General features: G+C 41.9%; 1 protein-coding gene across 6 annotated transcripts in view; it reads left to right on the forward strand.

The window, feature by feature from the left end:
- The window catches only part of GRIA3 (glutamate ionotropic receptor AMPA type subunit 3), a 308,559-nt gene that overhangs the window by 63,614 nt on the left and 229,229 nt on the right, over nucleotides 1-15,716 (forward strand). For all 6 annotated transcript variants that reach the window (XM_061409407.1, XM_061409408.1, XM_061409406.1 and 3 more), the window contains one exon: nucleotides 14,961-15,200. In XM_061409407.1, the coding sequence (XP_061265391.1) occupies nucleotides 14,961-15,200 (240 nt within the window). The remainder of the gene's footprint in view (nucleotides 1-14,960; nucleotides 15,201-15,716) is intronic.

Below are 15,716 nucleotides of genomic sequence, written 5' to 3' on the forward strand. Positions count from 1 at the left end.
ACTGTCTTCACAAACTAAGAGCAGAGAATTATTGTCCAAAATCCAAACAGTTGAATTCAGGTTAGAAAAAGTGCCTTTAATTTAAACTTGCTCTTTTTTCCTAGAGGAAAAATGGGTTCCTTGCTCTTCAGGCTATTGGCACATATTTGAGGGAACTAAGGCTGTACTGAAATTAAAAGACGCTTACTCCTTGGAAGGAAAGTTATGACCAACCTAGAAAGCATATTAAAAAGCAGAGACATTACTTTGCCAACAAAGGTCCATCTAGTCAAGGCTATGGTTTTTCCACTGGTCATGCATGGATATGAGAGTTGGACTGTGAAGAAGGCTGAGCGCCGAAGAATTGATGCTTTTGAACTGTGGTGTTGGAGAAGACTCTTGAGAGTCCCTTGGCCTGCAAGGAGATCCAACCAGTCCATCCTAAAGGAGATCAGTCCTGGATGTTTATTGGAAGGACTGATGCTGAAGCTGAAAGTCCAATACTTTGGCCACCTCATACGAAGAGTTGACTCATTTGAAAAGACTCTGATGCTGGGAGGGATTGTGGGCAGGAGAAGAAGGGGACGACAGAGGATGAGATGGTTGGATGGCATCACTGACTCAATGGACATGGGTTTGAGTGAACTCCGGGAGTTGGTGATGGACAGGGAGGCCTGGCGTGCTGTGGTTCATGGGGTTGCAAAGAGTCGGACACAACTGAGTGACTGAACTGAACTGAAGGCTGTATTGGTTTTTTATGCAGCAGTAAGGTGAACTGTTTTGTATAACTACCAATTCTGGGTATTGTGTAGATGGCTTTTCAAGAGTTGCTTCCCATCAGGATTGCATTTGGGAAATCCTATAAGGCTGTTTACAGTATAAAGTCAGCTAGGAGGCACAGATGCTAAGGACGGTAGACCCCAGGAACTGATCAGATATCAATGATTCTACTCATAAAATGGAAAAGCCATTTGCTTTCTGACAACAAAGGGCAATGGATCAGTTTTCTGACCTTAGGTAATGACACACTGCTTGAGTTGGAGGATAGAAAGGAGTAGTTACCCAATTATTCTGGCACTTCATTCTTTACCAGAAAGTATTTCTCTGTCTATTCTTAGTTTCCTCTTTTTTTTTTTTCACTTCTGCCCCATAAAACTCAATAATAACTAGTAAAGATGCATGGTCAGAGATGATAATACCAGGAGAAGAGAAAATCATTCCAGTTATTTTTTTTTCCTGAATTTCATACCTGTGAAGGGGTCTGAAGAACAAAGATCAGTAGTAAGAGTTATTTGTATTGCCTAAACTGTTAGAGTGTTAAAGATACTCTTGGAGCAAACTGAAGAATTCTACCCAGTGTACTCATCACCTAGTTGTTGTCATCCTGGAAACCATAGCGCTGAAGAATAAAGTAGCATGGCAATTGATTCTATCCTTGACCCTATGTTCTTCAGAATTTTCGCCAACAATTTGGATAATGCCACCCAAAGCAGGCTGATCGAAATTTGTAAATGACACATAACTGGAAGTGATAGCTAATAAGCTTGTTAACCAAATCAAGATTTAAAAGACTGGGTCAAGGAGACTCCCCTAGTGGTTCAGTAGTCAAGACTCTGTGCTTCCCCTGCAAGGAGCACGGGTTCAATTGCTGCTTGGGGAACTAAGATCCCTTATATTGTGCAGCATGGCCAAAAAAAATTTTTTTTAATTTGAAAAAAAAAAAAGACTGGGTCAAAGCCATAAGGACATTTAAAAGGGGAACATGTGTTAAAAAAAAAATTAACAGCACATATCCAAGGTTAGGGGAAGCCTGGCTTTGCAGAAGTTCCTAAACAAAATACCTGGTATATAAATTCACAACATAAGAGGAGGTTCCATAGAATTCTACAGTGGATGGGTAAAAATAAAATCACTGCTATCCTAGGCAGGACTGATAAATACATGATGTCTAGTCCAAAATAGGCAGTGAGAAGGCATTAGTTCACTGTCTTCTGAATGGGTTCAACCTCACTGGCAGTATGGTGCTCAGTTCCAGACATCAGTCTCTTAAGGGTGACACTTAACAAACTGAAACACGTCAGGAGGAAGGTGGTCAGAGTGGTGAAGGCCTGGGATCTACGACACACATCTGAAGTGCCAGGAGTGATTAGCCTGAATAAGAGAAGGCACAGGCAGGTGGGAAATATATCTTCAGATATTTGAAGGCCTGCCATTAGAAGAGAGAGTAGATATTTCGGTAAGCCTCAGACAAAAAGGGAACCTTAGGTGGTGAAAGTTACAGAGAGGTAGATATATGCTCAATATAATAAGGAAATCTCTTATCACAAGAGCTACCTAAAAGTAGAATGCACTACTTTGGAAAAAGTGGTGAGCTCACCATCAGCAGCCGTGTTCAGGATGAGATGGAATGCCCACCTGTCAATCAAACTATAGCTAGCTAGGTAACTAATCATCGCTCAATTGTGTTTGACTCTTTGCGCCCCCATGGACTGTATAGTCCATGGAATTCTTTGGGCTAGAATACTGGAGTGGGTAGCCATTCCCTTCTCCAGGTGATCATCCTAGCCCAGGGATCGAATCCAGGTCTCCCACATTGCAGGCAGATTCTTTACCAGTTGAGCCACCAGGGAAGCCCAATCAAACTATAGAGGGGCTCTGCATTGTAAACACCTAGGGGGTGACCTCGGCCATTACCCTCCACATTGAGAATGTGGTGCTAAGGAATTCAAACAGAATGGCAAATAAAAGCTGGTCTTGCTGACTGACAGTGGACCTAAATGTTTTATTATGTATATATGGTTTGGGTTTTAATTATGAAGTATTCCAAGCATGCATAACAGATAACCATTAATCAACTTTTAAGAATAATTTTTGTTTAGGGGCCAAGCTCACTCTCCCCTCAGCCCAGCATAGGCTACAAAATTAGACAGTGGAGCACCAGTGTTATGTGACACAATATTGAACTTGAGGCTCTTATCTGTCAATGACACATCTTAGGGTTGATTCAAATGCATCGTCGGAGTTCATCACTTTCCTGCCCTGCTTTAGAAATTGTTTCATTGACTGTGACTGGATCACTGGATCAATTAGTTTTTCAATTAAGAGTTGTGCTAAAATCCCATGTAAAATGAGTTGCAAGTCAAGACAGGCCCCTGACAACTTCAGATGATTGATGGAGACACGTAGGTGAATAGCAGAGATGGAGGCTAGGAAGAATGACGATTCTGTTGAGCTATTTGTTATGGAGATGATAAGTACTGGGAGTTGAGAACCAATAGCACTTACTCACTGACACTTAGATAGCAGCTTTTGTAATATTTCAAAGGAGAGTTTCAGCTATTATTTCCATTTTCAGCACATCCCTGTGAAGTGGGCAGGACAGGTGTTAGTTCTCCTGGCTGACAAATGACAGACCCGAAGCCCAGTGAGCTAACCTGCCCCAGACCACACAGCAAATTAAAAGACCGAGCCATATAAAGACACATCACAGAGGCTTGCCCCTGGCAGTCCAGTGGTTAAGACTCTGCACTTCCAATGCAGGGGCACAGGTTCAATCTCTAATTGGGGAACTAAGATCCCACATGCTGTGTGGCATGGCCCAAGACAAACAAACAAAACCCACTGCAGGGCAAACATACTGAGAGATAATTTTTAAAATGATATTAAGAGCAGATACTATTTATCAATTAAGCACAGACTTCTATGAGAGCCACATACTTTGCTCATCTTCATTTAATCCACACAACAATGCTATGGGGTAGGTATTATCAGTCTAATGGTTATAGATTTGGAAATGAGGTTTGGAGAATTTAAATAACCAGCCCAAATTCAGTCATTTGACCTCAGAAATAAACTCCAGCTTTTCCACATCCATTGCCACAATTCAAATCTAGAACACTCTTGTCTCTCATTTAGACTGTAGGAAAGTATCTCAAATGTTCTCCCTGCTTTCACTGACAACCCCCTTAAATTTACTTTCCATACACCAGCCAGATAAATCTTTTAAAAATATAAATCAGCTCACGGAATAACCATGAACAAAGTCCTTCCATGATCTCCCCGTGTTGTCCTTAGAATAAAATCAAAATTCCTTACCAGCATCCTTCAAGGTCCTTCACAGTTGGGTCCCTGCCTCTTACCAGATTCTTCATGTAGCTCCTCTTTACTGGCCACACTTCAGTCAGGGTAGTCGTCTTTCAGTGCCTTGAGTACATCAAGTGCTGTCCTCCATCTGGGCCTCAGAAAGTGCTATTTTCTCTGCATGGGATGCTCTTCTACTCTCAGGTATCAGCTCACATGTCACATGGTCAGATATCTTTCCCCTTGACCTCATCTAAATTAAAGTCACCTTGTCACATAGCCTCACAGCACCCTAATACCTTTCCTTCTTAGTACTTAGAACATGGTAATCACAGATGGGTGTGATTCTTTTATTACTGTTTGCTTCCAATACTAGATTGTAAGCACCATGAGGACAGAGGTCAAATCTGTTTTGCTCACTGCATGTAGAAAGTGTTTGTCACTCAAGAGGCACTCAACATTTCATTTGATGAATGAATAAACAAAAAATTTTAAACTCATGAGCTCCAGCTCTTAACCACATGTCTTGATATAAAAGGGCCTAAAAAGCATCTCCTTACTCCAACCCAACTCAGCACTTCTCCTGCCATTTCTGACATTGCTGGGGAAGGGTAGTTTGCACTTAAGAGTTGAAAAAAAGATGAATGTTCCAAAATACATGTGTTCATATGTTAATGTGTGCATTTGCAAGCGGCTATATTCAAGTAGGATCAAATGTTGATAATGAGTGTTTTCTTTGCCAGCGTTGAGATACATGCCATGTAATTGCAAAAATAACTAGTTAGACTGTCAGAAGGCAGGATACTCCTGAGAGCAGAACAAAATGTTCAAGAGAATTAACCCAAAGATGATAATTAAACCATGGAATCATCAGCTGGAGAATGTGTTGACACCTTGTTCTGACTTTTGAACCTATAAGCACCCAATGAACTCAAGACCAAAGGATGTTCAAGCAGACTGGAAGGCTGATCTGTATGAACCCAGAGAAAGGATGAGCTGGCTTCTACCCCACCCCAACCCTTCCATCCTTTACCTAATTCTTACTCTCTTACATCCCCAGGTTAAACACGAATAACCAGTTTTAGGGCAAGACCAGGGAAGTATCCACCTATATAGTGGACTTTGTAGAGTCTACACTTCCTAACTTTCATCATTAAAATAACTGATGGGATTACCTCAATATGCATGCCTTTTCACTAGGGTAAAGCCTTGTTCTCTGTGGAGAGGAAGTCATAACCAAATCCTGTGGATATCAAACAGAGAATGGAGGAGGCAGATTGAAACGGGGTTACAATGCCGCCAGGGGATATTTGCCACTATTTTCAGGCATTTATGGGCTTATCTTCAAGAAAATTAAAGATACCAAGGGAACATTTCATGCAAAGATGGGCTCAATAAAGGACAGAAATGGTATGGACCTAACAGAAGCAGAAGATATTAAAAAGAGATGGCAAGAATACACAGAAGAACTGTGCAACAAAGAGCTTCACGACCCAGATAATCACAATGGTGTGATTACTGACCTAGAGCCAGACATCCTGGAATGTGAAGTCAAGTGGGCCTTAGCCCACTACGAACAAAGCTAGTGGAGGTGATGGAATTCCAGTTGAGCTACTTCAAATCCTGCAAGATGATGCTGTGAAAGTGCTGCACTCAATATGCCAGCAAATTTGGAAAACTCAGCAGTGGCCACAGGACTGGAAAAGGTCAGTTTTCATTCCAACCCCAAAGAAAGGCAATGCCAAAGAATGCTCAAACTACCGCACAACTGCACTCATCTCACACGCTAGTAAAGTAATGCTCAAAATTCTCCAAGCCAGGCTTCAGCAATATGTGAACTGTGAACTTCCTGATGTTCAAGCTGGTTTTAGAAAAGGCAGAGGAACCAGAGATCAAATTGCCAACATCTGCTGGATCATGGAAAAAGCAAGAGAGTTCCAGAAAAGCATCTATTTCTGCTTTATTGACTATGCCAAAGCCTTTGACTGTGTGGATCACAATAAACCGTGGAAAATTCTGAAAGAGATGGGAATACCAGACCACCTGATCTGCCTCTTGAGAACTTTGTATGCAGGTCAGGAAGCAACAGTTAGAACTGGACATGGAACAACAGACTGGTTCCAAATAGGAAAAGAAGTACGTCAAGGCTGTATATTGTCACCCTGCTTATTTAACTTACATGCAGAGTACGTCATGAGAAACGCTGGACTGGAAGAAGCACAACCTGGAATCAAGATTGCCAGGAGAAATATCAATAACCTCAGATATGTAGATGACACCACCCTTAGGGCAGAAAGTGAAGAGGAACTAAAAAGCCTCTTGATGAAAGTGAAAGAGGAGAGTGAAAAAGTTGGCTTAAAGCTCAACATTCAGAAAACGAAGATCATGGCACGTGGTCCCATCACTTCATGGGAAATAGATGGGGAAACAGTGGAAACAGTGTCAGACTTTATTTTGGGGGGCTCCAAAATCAAGGCAGATGGTGACTGCAGCCATGAAATTAAAAGACCCTTACTCCTTGGAAGGAAAGTTATGACCAACCTAGATAGCATATTGAAAAGCAGAGACATTACTTTGCCAACAAAGATCCATCTAGTCAAGGCTATGGTGTTTCCTGTGGTCATGTATGGATGTGAGAGTTGGACTGTTAAGAAAGCTGAGAGCCAAAGAATTGATGCTTTTGAACTGTGGTGTTGAAGAAGACTTGAGAGTCCCTTGGACTGCACAGAGATCCAACCAGTCCATTCTGGAAACTCCAGTACTTTGGCCACCTCATGCAGAGAGTTGACTCATTGGAAAAGACTCTGATGCTGGGAGGGACTGGGGGCAGGAGGAGAAGGGGACGCCAGAGGATGAGATGGCTGGATGGCATCACTGACTCGATGGACTTGAGTCTCAGTGAACTCCAGGAGTTGGTGATGGACAGGGAGGCCTGGCATGCTGTGATTCATGGGGTCGCAAAGAGTCGGACATGACTGAGCGACTGAACTGAATTGAACTGAACTGAACACAGCATCATGGGAGGTGGTTCCTGTGCTGAACTGGAAATTAGATTAGATTCTTAGTATCCAAACTTTTGGACTTTTTGGATCCATAAATGTTTTAAGGGGGGTTAAAAGGGTGAGTGGAGTACAGATTGATCTAGAGAGTCAGCAATGTTTAACTTTTGCTGTTAAGTGTATTAATTTTCTATTTACTACTATAACAAATTACCACAAATTTAGTGGCTTAAAATAGCACAAGTTTATTATCTTCCAGCTCTGTAGGTCAGATCAAGGTGTTGGCATGGCAGCATTCCTGTCCAGAGGCTCTAAAAGGGAATTCATTTTCTCGCCTTTCCCAATTTCTAGAGACCACCTATGTACTTAACTCATAGCCCCCTCCATCTCTATTCATAGTTATGGCTGGTCAAGTCTTTTTCATATCACATTACTCTGATACTGACTGTTTTTTCAACTTCTGTCTTCCACATTTACATTGGGCCACCCAGATAATCCAGGATAATCTCACTATTTTAAAGTCAACTGATTAGCAACCTTAATTCTATTGGCAGCCTTAATTCCTCTCTACCATGTAACCTAATTCACAGATTTGGGGGATTAAGACATGGACATCTTTGGGGACACAATTATTTGGTCTGCTGCAAAGAGGGCATATATATCCATATAAGTTCATATATATACATACATATATGTGTATATATGTATGCTGCTGCTGCTGCTGCTGCTGAAGTCACTTCAGTCGTGTCTGACTCTGTGTGACCCCATAGACGGCAGCCCACCAGGCTCCCATCCCTGGGATTCTCCAGGCAAGAACACTGGAGTGGGTTGCCATTTCCTTCTCCAATGCACGAAACTGAAAAGTGAAAGTGAAGTCACTCAGTCGTGTCCAACTCTTTGCAACCCCATGGACTGCAGCCTACCAGGCTCCTCTGTCCATGGGATTTTCCAGGCAAGAGTACTGGAGTGGGGTGCCATTGCCTTCTCCTATACATACATATAAATTCATATATATGTATATGTATATATATGAAATTATATATATATTTGAATTTATGTATATATGAGTGGTATCATAAACATCACCATTATTTCAGAAAAGAAAGGACTCTACATACAACACTCAGATAATATAAATGATACAGAGAAAAGGACTATTTTTTCCTAAAAAAACAACAGTTGTCAACCTTCCCCCAACACACACACACACACACACACACACACACGGATATTTCACCAGACTGGAAACTTCACCACGGACCAGCATCACAGCTTTAGAAAACACTGGTCTCCATGATCTTCCATCTCTAAGCTTCCTGGATCCCCTGGAATTCACTGTACTGTGTTATTACCTAGAGAACCTTCTTGTGGTATATCTCTACTGGTTCCTCCATAGCTGTGTTTTTCTTCTTCCTGCTTGTTTCAAATGTGATCATTAAGTCAGCAAGAGACTTCAGTTTCCTTTTTTCCCCCAATTCAAAAGGCTATGAAAAGTGTTCTGTAAATGATATGGAATATTGTTATTCTGATCTTTGGGATAATCAAGTTGTTTGACATTTTTGTAATGAGGCCTTTTGAAATATGGGTGGTGTAATTAGCTGCCACACTGCACATTCTCAATACCTGTCCCGACCCTACAGACTTGGGAACTATCAATAAAAGTGTGACAGCTGGCTCCAGCCTTGCTTGTCACTCAGCATTGAGGGGAACACAGCCGGTGAGCTACACTAGAATCCCCAGGCATCCAGAATGTAGTCAGAAATGACTTTTTCAACTAAAAGAATTTGCTGTTTTGCTAGGAGGAAGAGATGGAGACAGGTATTCTTAGCAAGCAGACAATCGTGATATTTCACACTGGGAAGCCGTGGAGGCCCCGAGTGGAAACAGCATTTTATCTGTACAAGGGAATGATATAGGGAGGGGAAGAGTCAGAGGACCAAGTCAAATTAGCAGGGTTCTTCCTGAACCTATGACTACCCAGAAGTGACCCAGGAGTGAGAACAGGAAAGAATACTGAAGAAATGTCTAGGGAAGGTGAAAGAGAAGAAAAACTGGGCTTCCTGGACTTAGTGTGAAGTCAAGGGCAGTGGTTGCTGTAAGAGGTGTAACCTGATGGGGTGAACAGAATGCAAAGTAAAAAGTTGGGAAGAGAAAAGAAACACAGAATAAACTATTCAGTTGCCAATTACATGCTAAGCACCATGTATTTCCCATGTACCATTTCACTTACTCTTCTCTCCGTGACAATAACCAAGTCACATTTATAACTAAGACATACTTTACCTTTTACTTATCTCATTTCTTACTGTCTTTTCCCCTCACTAGTACACACATTTTGGGAGGACAGGATCAATTTTCTCTCCTGTATCTCCTACTACCTATAATGGTATCAGCACATAGTAGATGTTCTACAAATATTTGTTGCATGAATAAATAGCTAGCATTAAGCAAGTATCTCTTACATGCCAGGTACTGTTATAGATAGATGCTTCCCATGAATGGAGTCATTTTGACTTTCACAACCAATGCTGAGACAGGCACTATTATCTCATTTTTAAAGATGAAAAACCTGGGTCAGAAACAGAGATAGTAAGTAATTGCCTAATGAGTGATGAATTCAGGATTTCAGCCTAAAGGATCCAACTCTAGAACCTGCCTTCATAATCTCTATCCTGTACTGAGGCTCAGAGAGTTTAAGTCATGCAGCCTAAGACTGGTAGAGCCATAACTAGAAGTGAAGTTCACCTCAAAAGCTTCTGCCCCTTCCTTTTATGCTTCACGGCTTCGTAAGACTGCCAAGACAACTATTTCTTCCATCATTATTTTACCAGGGACTAGTCTCCTGAGATGGAGAAGGCAATGGCACCCCACTCCAGTACTCTTGCCTGGGAAATCCCATGGATGGAGGAGCCTGGTAGGCTGCATCCATGGGGTCGTGAAGAGTCAGACACAACTGAGCAACTTCACTTTCACTTTTCACTTTCAAGCATTGGAGAAGGAAATGGCAACCCACTCCAGTGTTCTTGCCTGGAGAATCCCAGGGACGGGGAGCCTGGTGGGCTGCCGCCGTCTATGGGGTCACACAGAGTTGGACATGACTGAAACGACTTAGCAGCAGCAGCAGCAGCAGTCTCCTGAGAAAAATAAATGGGTGTGGTTCATTAAGGAGTCAGATAAAGATAACACACATTGCGCCAAAGAATCACAAGTCCCCAAAGATCACCCACCAATCTGCCACCTGCTCTCACTGATATTTGAGGCTGGAGGGAACTGAGAGCAGCAGCTGGCAGATGAGTCACGGGAAACCCCTGGTGGATCCATCTATGCTGAGAGCTAGGTATTGTGGGTAAGTCACTTTCATGCCAGGCAAATCCTGACCCATGCTGCCCTAGATAGCACTGGAGTAGGGATGGCATGGAGATGCTGATAAAGCAGTTCTGAGAGACTGGTTCATAATTCATTGCATGACCTTGTGCAAGACACTTCGTCGCTTTTTGTCAGTTTCTTTAGGCTAGGGAGGCGTCAGTGGGACTCTGTGTTGAAGCAGAAGAGATATTCACTATATCTCTTATCTACTGGACCTTGCCACATAAAATTTCATCTGGAGAAAGGATTCTACACTAAAAACTGTGCTTGAAAAGACAGTGAATGACAGAGTATTTACGTTTCTTCTATTTCAAACATTCTAAGGACTTAGAAACATAGACACTATCCCTTGGGTCAGCTCAGTGTACTATTCAGCCCTACTTTCTGCAGCCAAGAAGGGAATTTATGCCCCACTCACAGGTCCCTTATGCCCCAGCTTCCCTCAAAGGCTATTACCCCTGTCCTCGTGTGGCAATTGTCTTCCCCACTGGGCCTTCTGCTTATGTTACTTGCACATGTTGAGACAGAGCAAGTGTAACTATGCACAATAGTATTTGCCGGACAGCTGCACCTCTGTTTTATCCAAAAGGAAGATGAACCTATTTGCAGGCAGGAATAGAGACGCAGATGTAGAGAACAGACATATGGACACGGGGTAAGGGGGGAAGGGTGGTTCAAATTGGGACAGTAGCATTAGCATTTATATGCGACCACGTGTAAAATAAATAGCCAGTGGGAGCTGCTGTGTAGCGCAAGCTCAGCTCAGTGCTCTGTGATGACCTAGAGGGGATGATGGGAGGGTGGGCGGCTCCAGAGGGAGGGGATATATGTGTACATATAGCTGATTCACGCTGTTGTATAGCAGAAACTAACATGATATTGTAAAGCATTTATACTCTAAGGAAAAAAAAAAAAGCAATAGAACACTTACTGATTTTTTCCTAACACACGTCTTGTTGATGTCCACTGCCGTGCGTCTGCCTGTTAGACCACAGCAGCTGAGCATTCTCTGAAAGGTGCCCCTGATCTACAATATAATACTCCTAGGTCTCTCACCTGAGCTGGGCCCAAAGCTGTAAGCTTAGTTTGGAATTTTTTAAATTGTCACTGGGCTCCCTCACACCTACTCACTCACCCATTTTTAGAAGATCTTCCTGAGTCTTATTCTACTTGTCATCATACATAAGCTTAAAGATTTCACTGGGTGCTCCTGCCTGGATTCTGGGTTTCACATATAAACATGACTTTCTTCTTATCAAGTTTTAAAACAAGCGAAAATAGCATTATGTTGTTTAGGTGCATCTGTGTATTTTTTTTTTTTTAGAAAACCAAGCTAATGATAAATTTAAAAATTCAGTGTAGTAGTTACCTCAGGGGGAGGGAGAGAATCAAAACAGGAAGATAGAACAGAAGAAGAAGACATAGGTAAAACTAAGTTATTAGTAATATTATGATTCTTGGGTTGAGTGATGGTTCTATGAGTGTTCAATATATTTTAAATAAATAAATAATGAAATGTCCATGTATAAACTACTAATGACTAATTCTGCACCCACGAGGTTCAAAAACAATGATTACAAGAGCAATGCAAGGTTTAAAAAAAAAAACCAGAATCTATAACCTACTTTAATTTTCTGTTTCTTTCCAATACACCAGGGGCTTTTTGAAACTCTAAGAGGATCATAGCTATACGTTTGTCTCTCTCCAAGTATTTCTCCCTCAATTATTGTTCATAATTTTGCCTGTTTGGGATTTCGTTGTTGAAAAATATGTTGCATTGTATGCTAGTTGCTATAGATCTAAGAATTACTGGCTACCTCCTGAGTCATTTTGGATGAAAAGCCATGATTGCTTATTCCAGTCTTCCAGCCTCATGACTGTTAATAAGATTGGATTCTTTCTAGGGCTGCCAGATAAAACTCAGGATTTTCAATTAAATAAAATTTCAAATAAACAAGTAATTTTTCAGTATATGTGTGAATTTGAGGCATATTTAAACTAAAAATAACTTCTTATTTATCTGAAATTCAAATTTAGTTGGACATCCTATTTATCTACTTTTTGTTATATAAATATATATTCAATATATTTTTATTTGCCAAATCTGGAAACTCTATTTCATTCAAGCCAATAAATCCTATCCAATGTCACTGTTTGTTTTGGGTCCCAGGGAGTGTGAGATTTGGAGTTGAACTCAGGTTCAAGTCCTGGCCCCTCCCCTTAAGAGACAGAACATTTTTTGGTCTCAGAATTCTTATCTATTAAATAGAAATGATAGTAATACCTCAGGAGGTTGTTGGGAATATTAAGAGAGATAATATGTGTGCTTAGCACATGGGCTGGTACCTACTAAGAACTCAATAATTGCTATCATTATTGTTGTCAATGTTATATAGAACATTATGTGTATTGGCCAAGATTTGACCTAGTACTGCAAAATTCTACATTGACAGGATGAATTTGGGAATGGGACTCTCCTTCATGTCTCCTTTGGTGACGATTAAGACAAAGTGCCATCTAGCACTTCCTTTTTGTTTCGGAATACTTCTTTTGGCCCCATGTCATGAAATGCCCCAGGTTCATTCTCTAGTTGATTTTTCCTTTTAATATAAAGGCTTTTCTTGCATGTGTTTGAAGGTCACTTAGAATTCCTCAAGTTGGAAGCAATTGTCTTCCCCTAAGGAGGCCCTTGAGTGACTGATAATCACCTTTGAAATGCTACCTCAAGCCAATGAGCCATGAGTTTGGCTGATAAAAGGGAGCAAACCCTTTACATTCTCTTCTCTGACCCATCCATTCCCATCAAAACTGAATCTATCCATTTTCTTACTTGTGCCTGGAAAATCCCATGGACGGAGGAGCCTGGTGGGCTGCAGTCCATGGGGTCACTAAGAGTTGGACATTACTGAGCAACTTCACTTTCACTTTTCACTTTCATGCACTGGAGAAGGAAACGGCAACCCACTCCAGTGTTCTTGCCTGGAGAATCCCAGGGACAAGGGAGCCTGGTGGGCTGCCGTCTATAGGGTTGTACAGAGTTGGACACGACTGAAGTGACTTAGCAGCAGCAGCAGCCTGACATCTAATCAGACATATTAAAGGCTAAAAAAAGATTGTAATTTGGGGGAGGGGGCTCCCAAGCCATAGGCTTTTTTTCATAACTCGAAACCTGAAAAAGTAAGCCTAACATTGGCTTCCTAGCTGATAAGGGTGACCAAGCAGGGGCCCTTAAATCACACCACATTATCAGCTGCCTGTTCTGCCTGCTTCTCATGAATGGAAGGGAGCAGTAGTGCAAATAATCTGAAGATCATTTCCACTTGGTTTGGGAATGCACCACATGGTGCTGTTGTAGCTGATTTGCTTTGCTAATTTTGTTCTACTTACGCTAATATTGAGATTGGTTCCCATTTTTTAAGCTCATCTGGGCCCGAAGAAGGAAGAGGTAGTGGCATGACCCATTTTCAGATGGAAGAAAACTCACCACAATCGTGAGGAGGACGTGAACATTCTGTGTGTGGGCTACCAGGTCTAGAAGATCAGATCAAAAGGATTAAGATAGAACTTTACCTATTATACAGGGGCAGAATCGGCCCACCTACCCCATGGGCACTGAAAAGCCAGTATTCCCAATGACTTGCCCAGAATCTGAAATTCTCCTCATTATTAGTCTACATAAGGGATGTTCATCATAACATAACTAGATAGGTAAAGCATTATGTAACCTAAGAAGGGGCTTCCCAAGTGGCTCAGTGGTAAAGAACTCGCCTGCCAATGCAAGAGACACAAGAGACGCGGGTTTGACCCCTGGGTCAGGAAGATCCCCTGGAGAAGGAAATGGCAATCCACTCCAATATTCTTGCCTGGGAAATGCCATGGACAGAGGAGCCTGGTGGGCTACAGTCCATGAGGTCACAAAGAGTCAAACACGACTTTGTGACTAAACAACAACAACCTAAGAGGAGTCACACATTTCCTAGAAGACACATTAGCAGTCCATCTGACTAAATCATCAGTCACTATTGTTACCTAGTAGAAAAGCACTGCAGGGGTGAGACACAAGATAATTCTATTGGGTTGGCCAAAAAGTTCATCTGAGCTTTCCCATAACACCTTCTGGAAAAACCTGAATGAACTCATTGAGTTCATACCTTGATGGGGCCTGGGTATCCTAAGAGGCCCCTGGGCAGCTACGGTGGAAGTGTGGGAGCACTTGGTGCCTTGGGGGTGCACTGAGAGGTTTACTGAAGGAGGGTAAGACAACCTTCACCTCTTTGCTTCCCACATTCCTCTAGTTTCCTGCCCATGCTTAGTTTTCTCTCATAGAGAAGATGCAACTGCATCAGATAAATTCTTCCCTTTCTTATCCTTTGCCTGCTGGGCAACTGGATTTTCCAAGGGCTTCTAGAGACTTCAGCACCCACTGGTTTTCTGTCTGTCTTTTAGAGTCTAACTATGCACTCTATTTCCAACCCTGCAAGCTGCAGCAAAGGACCATGAAGTTACTGAAATATCTTTCTCTTTTTCTCATTGCAGTCTGCTCCCAGTTCTCGAGAGGGGTGTATGCCATCTTTGGATTCTATGACCAGATGTCCATGAACACTCTGACCTCCTTCTGTGGAGCCCTGCACACGTCCTTTGTCACGCCCAGCTTCCCCACTGATGCAGATGTGCAGTTTGTCATCCAGATGCGCCCAGCCTTGAAGGGCGCCATCCTGAGTCTGCTGGGTCACTACAAGTGGGAGAAGTTTGTGTACCTTTACGACACAGAAAGAGGTAAGACGCATCTGCTCTCCTCTTTGAATATTCACGTAACAGTAGTCTTCAACCTTCCTCAACTCATGCTTGTCCCCTTCCCTTCCAGTAAATAGAATCTCATATGCTTTTAAAACTGTAATTATTATTCAAAATGAATTGAAGAGTAGGGCCAAAAAAAAAAAAAAAAGAATCAAAGCAATACTAATTTTAGAATCTAATTTTTCAAATTATACATGTCCTCCTATCCCAAACTTTGAAAAGGGGTTTCAGATTATCTTCCTGGTTGAATCACTGTTGCTGAAAAAGAACCCTCCCTCCTCCTCAATATAATTGATCTGGTCTAAAATACACTAAGCAAAAGTGGTTTAGTCTAAAATAGAGAAAGGCCTGAGCTGGAAAGCTTTTGCAGAATTAATCCAGCCAGAGACCACAATTATCCCCATTTCATAGATGAGAAAACTGAAGCCCAAAAAGGAAAAATGCTTTTTCACACAGTAGCTTAACCCCAGATGTGGGACTGGTGGCAATGTCTCT

This window comes from Bos javanicus, chromosome X, assembly GCF_032452875.1.
Source record: "Bos javanicus breed banteng chromosome X, ARS-OSU_banteng_1.0, whole genome shotgun sequence".
Lineage (NCBI taxonomy): Eukaryota > Metazoa > Chordata > Mammalia > Artiodactyla > Bovidae > Bos > Bos javanicus.